General features: G+C 65.2%; 1 protein-coding gene across 5 annotated transcripts in view; it reads left to right on the top strand.

Moving 5' to 3' along the window:
* The window catches only part of SLC38A10 (solute carrier family 38 member 10), a 31728-nt gene that overhangs the window by 7785 nt on the left and 9674 nt on the right, over positions 1-14269 (top strand). For 3 of the 5 annotated variants that reach the window (XM_054592994.1, XM_054592996.1, XM_054592998.1), the window contains exons 4-11: positions 550-643; positions 808-951; positions 1694-1818; positions 4273-4375; positions 5008-5190; positions 7254-7365; positions 8184-8290; positions 13348-13525. In XM_054592994.1, coding sequence (XP_054448969.1) covers positions 550-643; positions 808-951; positions 1694-1818; positions 4273-4375; positions 5008-5190; positions 7254-7365; positions 8184-8290; positions 13348-13525 — 1046 coding nt within the window. The remainder of the gene's footprint in view (positions 1-549; positions 644-807; positions 952-1693; positions 1819-4272; positions 4376-5007; positions 5191-7253; positions 7366-8183; positions 8291-13347; positions 13526-14269) is intronic. The other 2 variants (XM_054592995.1, XM_054592999.1) reach the window with 1 other exon arrangement.

Below are 14269 nucleotides of genomic sequence, written 5' to 3' on the forward strand. Positions count from 1 at the left end.
GCCGTAACCTCTCGGCGCCGCTCCCGGCGCTGGGGTGCCCGCACCCCTGACACGGCTGCATCAAGGCTGCGTCAAATAGGAAATGCCCTGTTTTTCTCCCGTTGGAATAAAATTGTATGCGATGGAAAAATTACTGGGAAGTTGCATCATCAGGCTTCTGAATCTGGGACCAGCCTTTCTGACAGCCATTGGGTGTCCTGTGACTTGCCTGGCGTCATAGTGCAGCTTTGTGGCATCTGAGGACTTTCAGAAGCCCCTGTGGAGAGAAGACCATAAAACCCCGTGAAGAAAAGCGCAGTGTTATTCGATATTCGTCCCAAGGAAAACCTGGGGACACCCCCGGGTACCATAAACGTGTGAAATCACACTCCTCGCGAGGCGCGGCCTCGGGGGACGTGTGTGCAGCGGCTCAGCAGGACCGGGCTCCGGGTCAGTGTCACGCCTGGACCGTGAGCACAGCCGCGCCCGGTCCTCGGCGGGGGTGCTGAGCGTGGTGAGGCCGCAGGCCCCTGCCCGCTGCCGTTACAGCCGCCGCTTCCTTCTCCGCAGCATGATAGGGCTGATGCTGGGGACCTGCGTCGCCTTCTACGTGGTCATTGGTGATCTGGGGTCCAACTTCTTTGCTCGGCTGTTTGGGTTTCAGGTAGGGACCCTCTCCGGTGTCTGGAGTCCTGGCACGCTCATGCAACACCCCTTAAGTCACCATCTCAGACCTGCTGGAACCGGAGGGGTCAGGCCTGGGTGCTTGGGTTGGGGGCCAAGGGGGATGGGTGGGTGGCGCCCGCCCAGCCCCCTCTCGGCCCCCAGGTGACTGGCACCTTCCGCGCGCTCCTGCTGTTCGCGGTGTCGCTGTGCATGGTGCTCCCGCTGAGCCTGCAGCGCAACGTGATGGCCTCCATCCAGTCCTTCAGTGCCATGGCGCTCCTCTTCTACGCCGCCTTCCTGCTCGTGGTGAGTGCCCGGGGCGGCCAAGAGCCGGGGAGCCATGGAGGCTCGTCCCCGTGAGCCTCAGCGGGTCCCCTGGGACGGGAGGGCGAGGCCGCACCTCATGCTCGGGGACAAGCTTTAGGTGGGCGTGTGGCCAGGAGTCACCGCGCCAGCATTGGTCATGGGGGATATTGTTTCCTAAGCGAACATTTCTGAACGACCAGGTGGGAGGGTCCCGTGAGCAGTGGGCACTCAGAACACTTGATTCTCACGGAGCGCTTGCCCAGGGCCCGGGCCCTGGCCTGCCCTTTCGCTGGCAAGGCCAGGTGGCTTCCCTGGGGAGCAGAGCCCAGAAGGCTCTGTGATCGGCTGTCCTTCGAGGGCCGAGCACTGGTGTGTGTTCCCAGCAGCCCTCAGCGGAGGGTGCCGACCCAGGACGGCTGTGCACGCACGAGCCCGCCCTCGTGGGGCTGGGTCGGGGGCCCATCCCATCCCTGAGGCAACAGAGTGGGCGCAGCGCTGGGCCTTGCTGTTTGCTGCCTGGGCTCAGTGGCACCTGCGCTGGCCACTGTCCCAAGCACCAGGCGGGCCCTGCAGCGGGTGCTTCTCTTGGCAACACTCGGCCAGCCTGTGGCCCAGCCGAGGGCAGGGGATGGGCCGTGCAGACCCCCAGCCGGCGGCCCCAGGCTTCCCCTGGGGCGCGTGCGGGCTGTGACGGGGAGCAGGATGGCTGGACCCCGAGCGCCTCTCCCTCCCCCTCCCACAGGTCCTGCTGTGCTCGCTCAAGCACGGCCTGTTCGGTGGGCAGTGGCTGCGGCGGGTCAGCTACGTCCGCTGGGAGGGCGTCTTCCGCTGCATCCCCATCTTCGGCATGTCCTTTGCCTGCCAGTCGTAAGTACCGCCAGGGCCCGGGCGCTGTGTTCCGTGTGGGTGGGGGTCTGACGCAGGCCACGGCCTTGGCCGCTTTCTTCAGCCGCCCAGTGCAGGCCGCTGGCGCCGTGTCCTGTTCGGTTGTGGCCTCCGCCCCGACCTCCAGGGGGAGACGGTTGTGTTTCCGTGTATCTTTTACGACGAGAACTCAGCCTTATTCCTGACGCGTTGCTGGCGCTCCTGGTGAGAGCGCCCAGTTTGCCAGCTCCCCGCGGCCCACGCCATCTGATCACAGTCCCCAGCGTCCTGCCAGCAGCGAGCTGTTTGCGCGGGAATGTTGCGAAGGACGCTGCACAAACATTGCCTGCGGGCTGCCTCCAGGCGCTGTCAGCGGCTGCTCCGCGGGCCTGCGCCTCGCGCTGGCGCGGGGCCCGGCGAGCGCAGCCCAGCCCGCTCCTGGAACTCCAGCTGCAGCGCCTTCGCCACCAGTGGCGAGAGCCAGCCGCCCGTGCAGAAGGGAGGCGCGAACGCGGTGCGGACGGGAAGGGAGCATCGGGGAGTGGGCGCTGGCAGCGCGGCTCGCACCCGTCGGTCCCAGCGGTGTGATCGCTCCAGTCGCAAACCAGGGTGGCACAAAGCGTGCCCGCCCCCTGTGCTCATGCCCACGTGCAGGGCCCCGAGCCGTCGCCCCTCCGTTTCCCTAGGCCGCACCATGTCTGCTAGTGGGCGCTCTGCCCTCGCTGGTCCCTCGCAGCCGGCGACCGAGGTGACCTGCTTTCACCGGGGGCCTGGTTACCAGCTGCCCCTTCGGTCTGGAGTTTGCTTTTTTAATAACACCCCGTGGTTGTTGGTGTGGCGGTGGCTACGTGGCAGCCAGTGCCCATCTGCTGGGCTTGTTTCTTAGGCCCGTCACGACGTAGGCCCCCGAAAGCTCGTCCTGCCCCGTACGCAGGCGGTGAGCCCGCAGATGTATGCCATGTCTCCTGCGAGCAGTGGGAGGCCACACGCAGCTTGGCGGCCAGCCTGCCAACCTCCTGTTGGAGCAGAGAGAGCCCATCCCTCCTGTGGTGGCCGCGCTGGAGCACGTGCAGGGACCAGGGCTCCCGCCTGCCCTTGCTGGTGCTCAACTGGCCCTGCCGGTGTGACTGGTCCCCTTGTTGCAGGCACGGCCAGGCCTCCGCTTTGTGTCGCTGTGAGGCTCCGACCCTCCTCTGGAGGCCGGGGGTGCAGGGCGCAGAGGCAGCGGGGCCCGGAGGGCGGGGGGGGCCTGGGTCTGTGCCCTGGGGCCGCTTAGTGAGGCTGCCGTGCTGTGGGGGTCTGTGGCCCCCGCCAGCAGAGGCTCCCAGGGCACGGCCACGATCGGGGGGGTGGCGCTGGGGCTCCCCGCCTTTGTCCCTGCACAGCCCCCCACGGTGCCCACAGCTCCCGGTGCAGCAGCTGGGGCGGGGGGAGGCCTCGGCCCTGCGCCTGGCGCCGCCTCACAAGCCGGGCTCCTCGGGGACCCTGCCGCAGCCCAGGAGCCACGTGTCAGCCCCTCCCCTGTGGCCTCGGGGTCCGCGCGCACCTGCTTGAGGGAGTGGGTGGTGGGCCTCAGCCTTTGGCAGCCAAGCACCCTCGCCTGTTCCAGTCCTTTGCTCTGTGGTGAATGTAGTGTGTCCGCCTGGTTTGCATCTCACTTTGTAAAGGCAGTTTTGAGGTTTGGCTCCAGGGACCACCAGGCTTCTCTCCTCGCTAATGGTTTTCTGTCGACGCACTTCCTCCCTGTGCTGTGGAGCCCGTGTGACTCGGTGCAGCGTGACCACGGGCCGCGGCGGCCGTGGGGCCGCGGCGGCGGGACTGCAGAGCCGCCCCCTTCCGCTCTGCCTCCGTCCTCGTCTCCCCGTGCAGGCGCCCCCAGAGCAGCCCCCTCCTCCTGCGCTGCCCCGCCCTCCTCCTCGCCCTGCTTTGCTGTGGGGGAGCCCACGCAGACACGCCCCTTCCCCACCGGGCAGCTCTGCGCGGCCGGCCTGGGCGTGGGACGGGAGCTACCCTTCTGTCGTCTCCAGCCTCCTGTCCACGCGGCCGGGAGCGCTGCTGAGGCGCAGACGTGGGCGGGCGTCCAGGCTGCCTTGTGTTTGTTTAACTTTCCAGTCTTTTGACAGCAGTGCTCTGAACCGCTTCCTGCTTCCCGTAAACACGCTGCCTCTGCCCAGCCCCATGCTCCCCAGAGCGGTCACGCCCCGCTTCAGGGGGACAGACGGCCTTTCACGCTGCGGCACTTGTCAAACGCTTGCAGGGAGCGCGTCGGGAGGACTCCCAGCCCCCCAGCTCCCCCCTCCCCCTGGTGCAGCGTCTTGGCTGGGCTGAGTTACATGGTGGCGGGGGGAGGGGGAGGGGAGGTGTCAGAGACTCTGGGCTGGGGACCTGGGGCTGCCAGCCCGGGCGGCCGCGCCTGTCTCTGGAGTCTGCTTTGTGAAGCCACCTGTTTTTACACAGCCAGGTCCTGCCCACGTACGACAGCCTGGATGAGCCGTCCGTGAAAACCATGAGCTCCATATTTGCCTCCTCCCTCAACGTGGTGACCGCCTTCTACGTCATGGTAGGACCCTCACGCCCCTCCCCCCAGCATCACGGGCGGGCGGCAGTGCCCCGCTCCTTACAGACAGACCCCTGGTACAGTGCCCCGGAGCCCCCTGGTCGCAGGCGGGCCTGCTCCTCCACTCCGGGCACGTGAGAGCTGCTCCGCCCTGGTGGGCTTCGTGCCCCGTCGGGGGGGTGCTCCTGGCCCTGGCCCCGGCCCGCCCTCCTGGCAGGGAGGGGCTGAGTCCGTCAGTTGGCCGTCCCCCCTCCCATCTCTGGATGTGCCCGGTCACTGCTTGCGACATTGCAGACAGAATCGAACGCGCCGAGCTTGTGGCTCTGGGCCCCGCGGTTTCCCCGCTCCTGTCGCGTGCACGGATGATCCGTGCATCCTGTTGCCAGGCGTCTTGTCCACGGGGATAGCTCACCCCCGGCACCCCGGCTGGGGCTTCAGACCACACTAGACCCTGCCCTCCACGGGTGCGGTGCCGAGGCCCGGCTCCACCCTCTCCATGCGGGGCTCTTGGGAGCCCTGCCACCCCCTGTAGAGCCACATGGTGCCCTCGCTTCCATGGAGGAGGGCCTCCTGCGGGCCGGCGGCGGGGGGGCGGGCAGCCCCGGCACACGCCGCTCTGCTCTGTCCTCCGGCAGGTGGGGTTCTTCGGCTACGTGAGCTTCACCGAGGCCATTGCTGGCAACGTGCTGATGCACTTCCCCTCCAACCTGGTGACGCAGATGATCCGCGTCGGCTTCATGATGTCGGTGGCCGTGGGCTTCCCCATGATGATCCTGCCCTGCAGACAGGCCTTGAACACGCTGCTCTTTGAGCAGCAGGTGAGGTGGCCCCCCTGCGGACGACGGTGCTGCGGGCCCACGAGTCTCTGGTCTTCACGACGTTCTCTCCGGTGGCTTTCACTTTCCTGGGCAACAGAGGGCAGGCTTTCCTAACTAAACAAAAAAGGTCCACTTAAAATGAAATTTTTTTTTTAAAGATTTTATTTATTTTTAGAGAGAGGAGAAGGGAGGGAGTACGAGAGAGAAAGAGGGAGAGAAACCTCAGTGTGTGGTTGGCTCTCATGCGCCCCCTGCTGGGGACCTGGCCACAACCCAGGCCTGTGCCCTGACCGGGAATCGAACCTACAACCCTTTGGTTTGCAGGGTGGCATTCAGTCCACTGAGCCACACCAGCTAGGGCGTAAAATGGAATCTTTTAATAGGGATTTTTCTCTTTAACCCAGCTTTGGAGAAAAGAGCGTGCCAGACCAAACGGGCTGATGTGCGTGCGTGGTCAGGCCCGTGTCCAGGCAGCCGGGGCCTGTCGCCGAGACGTCTGGCTCCAGGCTGCCCCCCAGAGAAGGAGCAGGCCATGGGGGCCTTGCATTCGCACCATCCTGGGGGAGGAGGCGTGGGTGGGACGAGGAGGGCTGGCTTGATGTGCTGGAGCTGACCTTGGCCAGGTGGGCGGGTGGCCGCTGGGGTCAGCGTGCTGTCCTGCTCACGTCTGTGTGACCGTGCGCTTGAACAGTTTGACAAAGGGCGCTGGTGCCGCCCTATGTGCGGGCCGGGTTCTGCCGAGGCCGTGGTGAAGAGCTGCCGCGCTCTGACTCCGGCCGCTGCGGAGCTGGCCGCAAACGGCGCGCTCGTGATGGCTGCTGCCCAGGAGCATCCCGGGAGCTGGGACCTGCGGCCCCTCTCTGCAGTGGTGTCGTGTCCTGGCCTGGGGTCCTGGAGCCCGGCCTGTGGCATCAGCCAGGACTTCTGGTGGCCGCACAGGCCCACGTGACCTGCTGAGGCCGTGTCTGTGGCACAGAGACCCCAGGGCAGGCTGTGCCAGTCAGACTGGGGAGGGCGGGGCTCCCAGGCTCCGGAGCAGCTGGGCTAGGGCTCCCTGTCCACGTGGTCAGCACCGCTTCCCAAGGGCCCGGCCACCAGAGACGGCGTCCCACGCAGGGGCCAGGCCCGGAAGGCCTGCTGGCTGCGCTCCCGGCCTGGTTTGCCCCCCTCGCTCCTTGAGCTGCTCAGGCAGCGGGCACCAAGCCAGGCCCGATTCAGCACTTCGTCCCTTGGGGGGCGGTGGCTGTGGGCCCGCCCAGCGTCCAGCCCGGCCCCGCCCTGTGGGCTGCTGCCCTCCGTCTTGCGCTGTTCCTGGCAAATGTCTTTGCATCCAGACAGTGCCTGCATTTCTGTACCTGGAACGTTTTCATTTTTTGATTTTAAAAGATCTTATTTGTTTATTTTTAGAGAGAGGGGAAGGGAGGGAGAAAGAGAGGGAGAGAAAACATCGATTGGTTGCCTCTCATACACACCCTGACCAGGGACCAAACCCACAACCTAGGCACGTGGCCTGACTGGGAATCAAACCGGTGACTGTGCAGTTTGTAGGCTGGTGCCCATCCCACCGAGCCACTGGTCAGGGCTGCAGTGGTGTTTTCATAATCAGCCCCACTGCGTGCCCCACGTTGCTCCAGGAGCTTCACGGCCATCACCTCACTCGGTCCTCACCGTCAGACCCCATGTTTACACACGAGGACACCGAGCCACTGAGGTGCAGGGCTTCGGGGTTGGTTCGTGTGCACCCTGCAGCCGCTAGCGTGTGGGTGGGTGGGTGCGGTCCTGTCCTGGGGCCCGTGGGCGCTGCCGCCTCTCTGTCCTGCTCGCCGTCCTGCGTGGCGCTCTGTCGCTCTCTCTCGCGGTGTCTCTCTGAAAGGAGGCAGGACTTGCCACTGGCCTTTCAGCCCGGGGCTGCAGAGTCACGGCCTCACCTGATGGAGGGGCGGCCCGCGCCTCACGGTCCGGCTGCGGGGCCTCTATGCGCAGCCCCCCCGAGGGGCCTGCTCGAACCGGAGCGCGCGGGCCGGCATCTCAGAGCCTGTTCATTTGCGTTTCCTTCCCCGTAGCAAAAGGATGGGACCTTTGCCGCCGGAGGCTACATGCCGCCCCTGCGCTTCAAAGCACTCACCCTCTCGGTCGTGTTTGGAACCATGGTCGGTGGGATCCTGATCCCCAACGGTAAGTGGAGGCCGCCCCGGCCACCAGCCTCCACCGCGCCCCGCTGTGCTGCATCCTCGCTGCTGCATGTGGGCTCTTGCAGCCGCCACATCTCGGGGTCTCCTGCCATCCTCCCGGCCTCCTAAAAAGCCTGGAGACTCTCAGCCGCTTCTTGGGTGCCAGAGAAAGGCATGGACAAGCGCGGTAGCTTGAGGGGCCGCGAACAGGCGTGGGGACCTCTGCTGACGCCGGGGCAGGGCCCTGATACGGGGGCCCAGGCCTGCTCTGGGCAGGCGGCAGTCGGAAGCAGCTCCTTGCTGCCACTGGGGGAGGCGAGGGCCCTGTCTGCTCCCCAGGGACAGGCAAGGCTTATTGCCACAGGCACTGAGTGGCACTGCACGTGCGCTCCCCACGTCCCAGCCCAGAGGCCCGACCCCAGGCGTCCACCCACGTCCCGGGACAGTCCTGCTGGGCACTCGCTGAGCGGCGGGGGTGGTAGAGAGCTGCCCCCTGGCCGAGGCTAGGGGGCGGTGGGAGCTGAGCCACCGAGAGGCCTCCCTGGGGGCTTCCAGGGGGCGTCAGAGCCGGGGCGGGGCCCCAGGGAGGCCCCACAGCTGAGGGCCGGAGCAGCGTCCTTGGGAAACGCACAGGCACCACCGCGGGAGCAGGTGGCCGCGGGCTGTCGCAGGGCTGCTGAGCCTGCACGGTCGCCCCGTGTCCGGGCGGGCTCTGCTCCCGGCTGGCACCCGCAGCCGCCCTGGAGAAACCTCGGGGTGGGAGGGGCCGGCCGCTCCGCCAGGGGCCCTCGGCGCTCACCCCACCGGCGCTGTCGCCCCCAGTGGAGACGATCCTGGGCCTGACGGGCGCCACCATGGGGAGCCTCATCTGCTTCATCTGCCCGGCCCTGATCTACCGGAAGGCCCACAAGAGCACGCTCTGCTCCCAGGTGAGTGCCGGCCGGCAGAGCCCCTCCACCAGGGCTCGGGCTGGGGGCGTGCTTTCTCTTGGCCCCTGGGCGCTGCTGTTCTCAGCTCGGAGGCTCTGGGCCCCCGGGGCTGCCCGGGAGCCCCGGAAGCCAAGGAGGGGCCTCTCGGGGTGGGGCCGCCCGAGCATGGCAGGCGTGCATGGGGCGCCCGGTGGGGCGTGGACGTGGCGCGGCTTCCTCATCGGCACCAAGCACAGAACACGTGCTCCCCAGATGTGTCCGGGTCACGTCCCACCCCCACCTCTTCCCGCTGAGGCTGCCCCCCCACTTCTTGCTAGGGATGCTGGGGGAGCCGCCCCTCCTGTCCTCCGCCGTTGCTGTTACCGCGAGCTGGGAGAGCCTCTTGCTGTGTGTGAGGGCGTGTCTGGAGGGAGCTTTTAGAAAGGGGGACGCTGGGCCTGGGCGGGCGGAACTGCGTGGCACCTGCCCGACACCAGCTGGGGCTCAGGCGCCGTGCTCCGCGGCCCGGGCCCCTTCCCTTCCGCTGGGCAGCCGCGGGGGGGCGCCTGCGGCGCTGGGGTGCTGGCGTTTCTTTCCTGCGAGCTGCCCTGCCGCCACCGCCCGCACCGGGGCTGAGCTTTTGCTCACGGGTGTGTGTGGTAGCGCTTGAGGAGGGTGTTGTACGTGGAGTGAAATGTGACTCCTGTGTGCCGCTCCGCCACGGGACCGCCGTCCAGGGCGGATGCAGTGCCCAGCACCTGGACTCTCCGGGGACTCCTCGCGGGCTTTCCTCCCCGGAGGTCCCTGCTCACCTGTCCGCAGCGTAAATGGGGCCTTAGCACATGCATTTGCGTGTCTGGCTTCCTTAGGTCACGCCTGTGTTCGCCTGTGTCCCTGCACGGCTGGGCCAGGGCCGTTGCCCGAGCTCACTGTCCTGTGACACCTGCCCGGGCCAGGGTCCCGGGGGACTGCCCCCGTTTCCCCAGGTGCGCGTGTGGTGCGCTTCATGCCCTCCTCCGGCCCCCGGCCCCCCGATGAGTGTGCGGTGAGCGGTCCCCCCGTGGCGGAGGAGGCCGGGGCCCGTCTGTGCGCGTGTCCGCCCTGTGGGGCCTTCTGGGCCATTTTAACCTGTTGGGTTGGCTGTCTTTTCTTACTGACTTGGAGAAGTTTTAAGACTCTAAATACACTGTAACTCTTCTTTCAGGAACATGTATTGCAAATGTGTTTTCTCACGCCTGCCTGCCTTCGCACTTCCTGAGTGGCGTGTTTTGATCAGCAGACGTTCACTTAGTGTCGTTCAGCTCCTCGGGCCTTTTCTCCCGCGGGTGCTTTTCCTGCGCGACTGCAGGAGCCTGTGCTTGTCCCCGGGCCCTGAGGGTAGTGCCCTGTCTGACATCGCAGACGCGTTTCATTTCCCTGGTCACCGCCCCGCAGACTTGACCGGTAGGAGGCAGGGCGGGGCTCTGGCTGGCCCACACCTGGTTCCCCAGGGCGCCCGTCGGCTGCGGCCTCCCCGCGGACCAGCGCTCCCGTGTCGGGGGCCGGTGCCGTCCGAGGAGCCGTGGGGCCGGGCGGTGGAGGCCCCCAGCCTCACTCGTGTCCAGGACGCCTTTCCTGCGGTGGCCCTCGCATTTCTGGCCCAGCGTTGGGGTCGGCCGGTCAGCTTCCGCCGAGACAGCCGGCTCGCTGCCGGCCCGTGCATTCGGTGGGCGCGTGCTCAGCAGCCGCTTCCAGGCCACGGCGGCCTCTCGCCCTGTGCCTGGCGCTCCTTCCGCTGGCCTGGGGGTTCCTTGTCGCCCCATCGGGAATTTCAGCCGTTTGTCTTTGGTTGAGACTCACCTGGTGGCCTGGCAGGTCGTCCCCTGGAGGGTCCTCACTTGGCCTTGTGGGCTGCACTTGCTGGAAGCAGCATGTTTAGGTCACGTTCAGATTTACATATTCTCCCTGACTTTTACATCTTTTTCTTTATCATCATGGGAATGGAATGGTAATTCCCGTTGTAACGGTCGGTTTGTTTACTTCTCATACAGTTCTTACTTTCTATTTGGAAGCTGAGCTATTAGAAACATACAGGTGTAAGATGCTTGTGTCTCGTTAAACTGCCTCTGTCTCTCGTTCCTGTGAATTGCCCCTTTTTGTCTTTGAAGACACCTCTCTCCTGAGCCAGGTATGCAGTAGCTGACCCAGCTTTGTTGGGGTTGTATTTGCACGGTGTGGCTTCCTCGTCGTCCTTCTTTTGATCTCCCGGTGCCTCTCCATTCAGGGTGTGTCTCACAACAGCGTGTGGTTGGCTCTCATCCTGTTTTGTTGGTTTCCAGTCTGTTAATAGGCGTGTTTAAGACTGTTTACAGTTGATGTAATTACTGATTTTGGGGGGATTAAAGCTTCCGTCTTGCTCTTTGTTTTTTATTTGTTCCATCTGCTCTTTTTCGGTGTTTTTCTTTTGCTGTCTTTGGATGAATTGAGCCGGCCCCGTATCTGTTCTCTGTCCCCCGTCAGCTGGGGCTGCACGCGCCTCTCCTCTGCTCACACTGCCGTGTCCGGGCGGCGCGGCAGGATACCGTGGCTCGTCCGAGTCGGGGTAGCTGGTGCAGGCAAGGCGAGGGTGCTACGCCTGCCTCTGGCTTTTGGCGTGTTGTTTTAGGTATTTCAATTTTACATGTATTTCAGACTCCTCAAGACGTTATGGTTTCAGATAGTCGGTATTTACTTACACGGACCCCTGAGGTTTCTTGGTTTTCTGTTTTTCGGCCCTGCCTCCTGGTGTGCCTGGTAGTTTGTGGACATTGCATGTGAGCATTGTTGAGGTCCTTTCTTTTTTGTAAATAGGTTTGTTTTGTTTGTTTATTTATTTATTTATAGAGAGAAGGGAAGGGGGGGAGGGAGACAAACATCTATCGGTTGCCTCTCTTACGTGCCCCGACCAGGGACCTGACCCGCAGCCCAGGCCTGTGCCCGGACGGGGAATCGCACCAGCGACCCCTTGCCTTGCAGAGCAACGCCCCGCCCAGCGAGCCCCGCCGGCCAGGCCCCTGAGGTTCTGGTGGCGTCCTTGCCGCACAGCAGACAGGCCTGCAGCCGGACGACACGGATCTGCCTCTGCTTTGCCCTCTCTCCTTGGGTGTAGCCTCCCTGGGTCTCCACAGAACGCCGTTGCCTGAGGTCGCTCAGTTCTCTGCCGAGCGTCTCTGTTGGGCCGTGACAGCGGGCAGGGCATTGGCCTGGGGAACGTGACCCGCAGAACATGGATGCCCTTCCTCCCCTGGGAGCGGAGCCTCCCCTTCCTGGTGCCGTCCGGAGCACGTGCGGGTCCAGGCCACAGTGCGCTCTGCGCTTGGCGCCAGCGCTTCCCGGGCCTGCCCCTCAGGCTTGGCGCGGCAGCGCCTCTGGCGGGGGTCCCGGGGCCGTGTGGTTCAGCCCGCACGGCACGTGGGCGAGGGAGCTGCCCACTACCAGCCGTCCCGCCCCAGCCGGAGGCCACGCGCTGCAGTGACTTTGAGGAACGGCTCACAGCAGGAGGAAACCGGCGCTCCGCCTGCCAGCTGCCGATCTTCTCTCCATCTTGTTCAGTCTCAGCGTCGTAGTCCGTCCGACTCTTTCTGGGGAAGAAAAGGCAGAGTTAGACCCTCCCGCTGCAGTGTTATGTGAAAAAATCCTCTGGTCCTGTTTCTTGTCTTTCACATTTCCATTTAGCTCTCTGACCCGTCCGTCTGCTGTCTTGGTGTGAGAAGGGAGGCAGTCCCGGTAGGTGTTTTCCAAGGCGGCTCCCTGGCTGTCAGGCTGCGGTCCATGCCTGGAGGCAGACGCCGCCGCCCCTTGCGTGGCGGCCGTGGGTGTGCGGGGCCTCGCTGGGGCCCCTCTCCTCCGCGCTGGCCGCCTGGCCGGCCCCCGGCCTCCGCACTGGCGCGACCACCACACCCGTGACCCTGCGTCCTGCGCAGGGCGCACTCGGAGACGCTGCGGTCTTCCTCTTTGCTTTCTTTAATAACATTTCTGGGTGTTCTTCCTTATTTCTTTTCCATATGAACATTAAAATCAGCTGATCAGACTCTTAAAAAAATCACTCCGGCTTTTTGCGTTGTGGCCTGGTTGGAATTCCTTGACGCTGGAGGCGAGACGAGAAGGAGCGGAGTTCGTACGTGCTCGCCGCCCTGCGGCTCGTCCTCGGGCTCCTGTGCGGCGACAGGCCACGCTCGCCCGGGCCCTGCGGCTGCGGTTCTGGGGCCTCCTCTTCCCTGGTTTTTCTGACGGTTGCTCTTTGTGTTGGGAGACTGTGCCTTTCAAATGTTCATCAATCTCTTGACCTTGTTTCATCCTTCCAGGGTGCTAGGCTTTCTCACTTATTGGAGTGTTGGGTCCCAGCCATGGTGTGGCGGGGGGGGGCAGGCCTCTTTCTCCTGCCTTGGCTGGGACAGAGTCTAGTGTCTGCCTGTCGAGCCTGACACCAGCTTTTGGCTCGGTGCACAGCCGTGCGCACGCGCTCCCCGCCTGCCTGCCTGTGCACATGCCCAGGAGCACCGGCCGAGGGAGCGCGGCACCTCCCAGGCCTGCCTCACAGGGGTCCTTAGAATCTAGAAAGCACGCCGGGCCGTGGTAGCTCCTTTTGACCGTGTGTGGAGAAGGCTGTGAAGGTTCTCCCCTGACTTAGCCCCTGGCAGGGCCTGGCTGCCGTGGCTGCCGTGCGTGCTGCTGCCTCTTACTTCCCAACAGGTTGCTTTACCGTTTTGAGGTGCGTGAGCCTTCTGAGAAGTTTTGCACCCGTAGACCTGGGCCTCGGCCAGAGGCGCTCTGTCACACAAAGGCCCCTTCTGTCTTTGGGCTCCCCTCTCCCCGCTCCCCGCCCCTATGGCCAGTGCGGCCCTGGCGGGCGTGGTCGACGACGCGGCCACGTCGATCAGTGAGGGACCGTCGTGTCTTGGTGGCCAGCGGGACTGACCGGCAGGCGGACCTCCACGCGCTGCCCCAGCCACTCCTGCTGGGCTCGCAGAGGGGGCTTCCACGGCGGCCTCCGCCTCTCCGGGGGGTGGGGCGCGAGGGCCACATGACCGTCCTGCTCTCTGGTTCCTCATCTCATCCAGGTGGTGCTCTGCGTTGGCCTGGGCATCCTGGTGGTCAGCACGCTCACCACCCTGTCCACAAGCGAGGAGACCCCCGTGGACTTGGATTTGGCAAAGGAAGCCCCCGGCGGTCGGCTTGCAGAGGCCGAGGGTGCAAGAAAGGCGGAGGCGGCCCAGCTGCCAGGTACGCGGCCCTCAGGTAGGCCCCGGCCCCGGCCCCTCGGGGTCATGAGAATGCAGGCGGCTCGTTTCAGGGTGTCTCACCCGCCCAGCTGCTTCTGTCCTGTTTGGGCGATGGACGGGGTGGGGGACAGATGGCGGGTGGGGACGGCGGGGCTGAGACCTCCATGCCCGCGTTGAGTGCGCCAACAGGGAATCGGTTTGTAGGTGTCGCTCACATTTGTCAGTTTGAGGACATAGATTTCAGCCAGGCTTCGCTTGGACAGACTCAGTGACGCCCCCGGGCTCTGTGTGCTGCTTGCGCCTGTTCCTGGTCAGCCTGCCTGTCGGCGGGGTGATGACCCACACACCCGCCTCAGCTGGGGCTGCCTTGCGGGCCCCAGGGCTGGGGCCCCATTGCCCCAGCTAGGCCCACACCTGTGGGTGCAGGAAGGGTGCTGTCTGAGCTCGGCTCGGGCCTCCCTACCCACCGTGACCGACCAAAGAGAAGGCCGCGTGCAAGGGCCGGCCAGGGCCGCGGATGTGCTTGGGTGCTGGCCCGGGGCCACACCAGCCTTGCCCCCGTGCGCTCACGGTGAGCGTGCTCCCCTCTGCCTTCCTGGGTCGGCAGGACTGGCGAGGAGATCCTCGCTCGGGGGGTTTCCAGCAGAGACAGCCCCCGGGAATGGCGGGGCTCCCGGGGGACACCCTGGTGCCCGGATTTAGCAGTTCACACGGGGAAAAGATCCCCGTGCAGAGGGAGGAGAGTCGCCGGCCCATCCGC

This window comes from Pteronotus mesoamericanus, unplaced genomic scaffold (genome assembly GCF_021234165.1).
Source record: "Pteronotus mesoamericanus isolate MK-2021 breed Mesoamerican mustached bat unplaced genomic scaffold, CSHL_Meso_final scaffold_408, whole genome shotgun sequence".
NCBI lineage: Eukaryota > Metazoa > Chordata > Mammalia > Chiroptera > Mormoopidae > Pteronotus > Pteronotus mesoamericanus.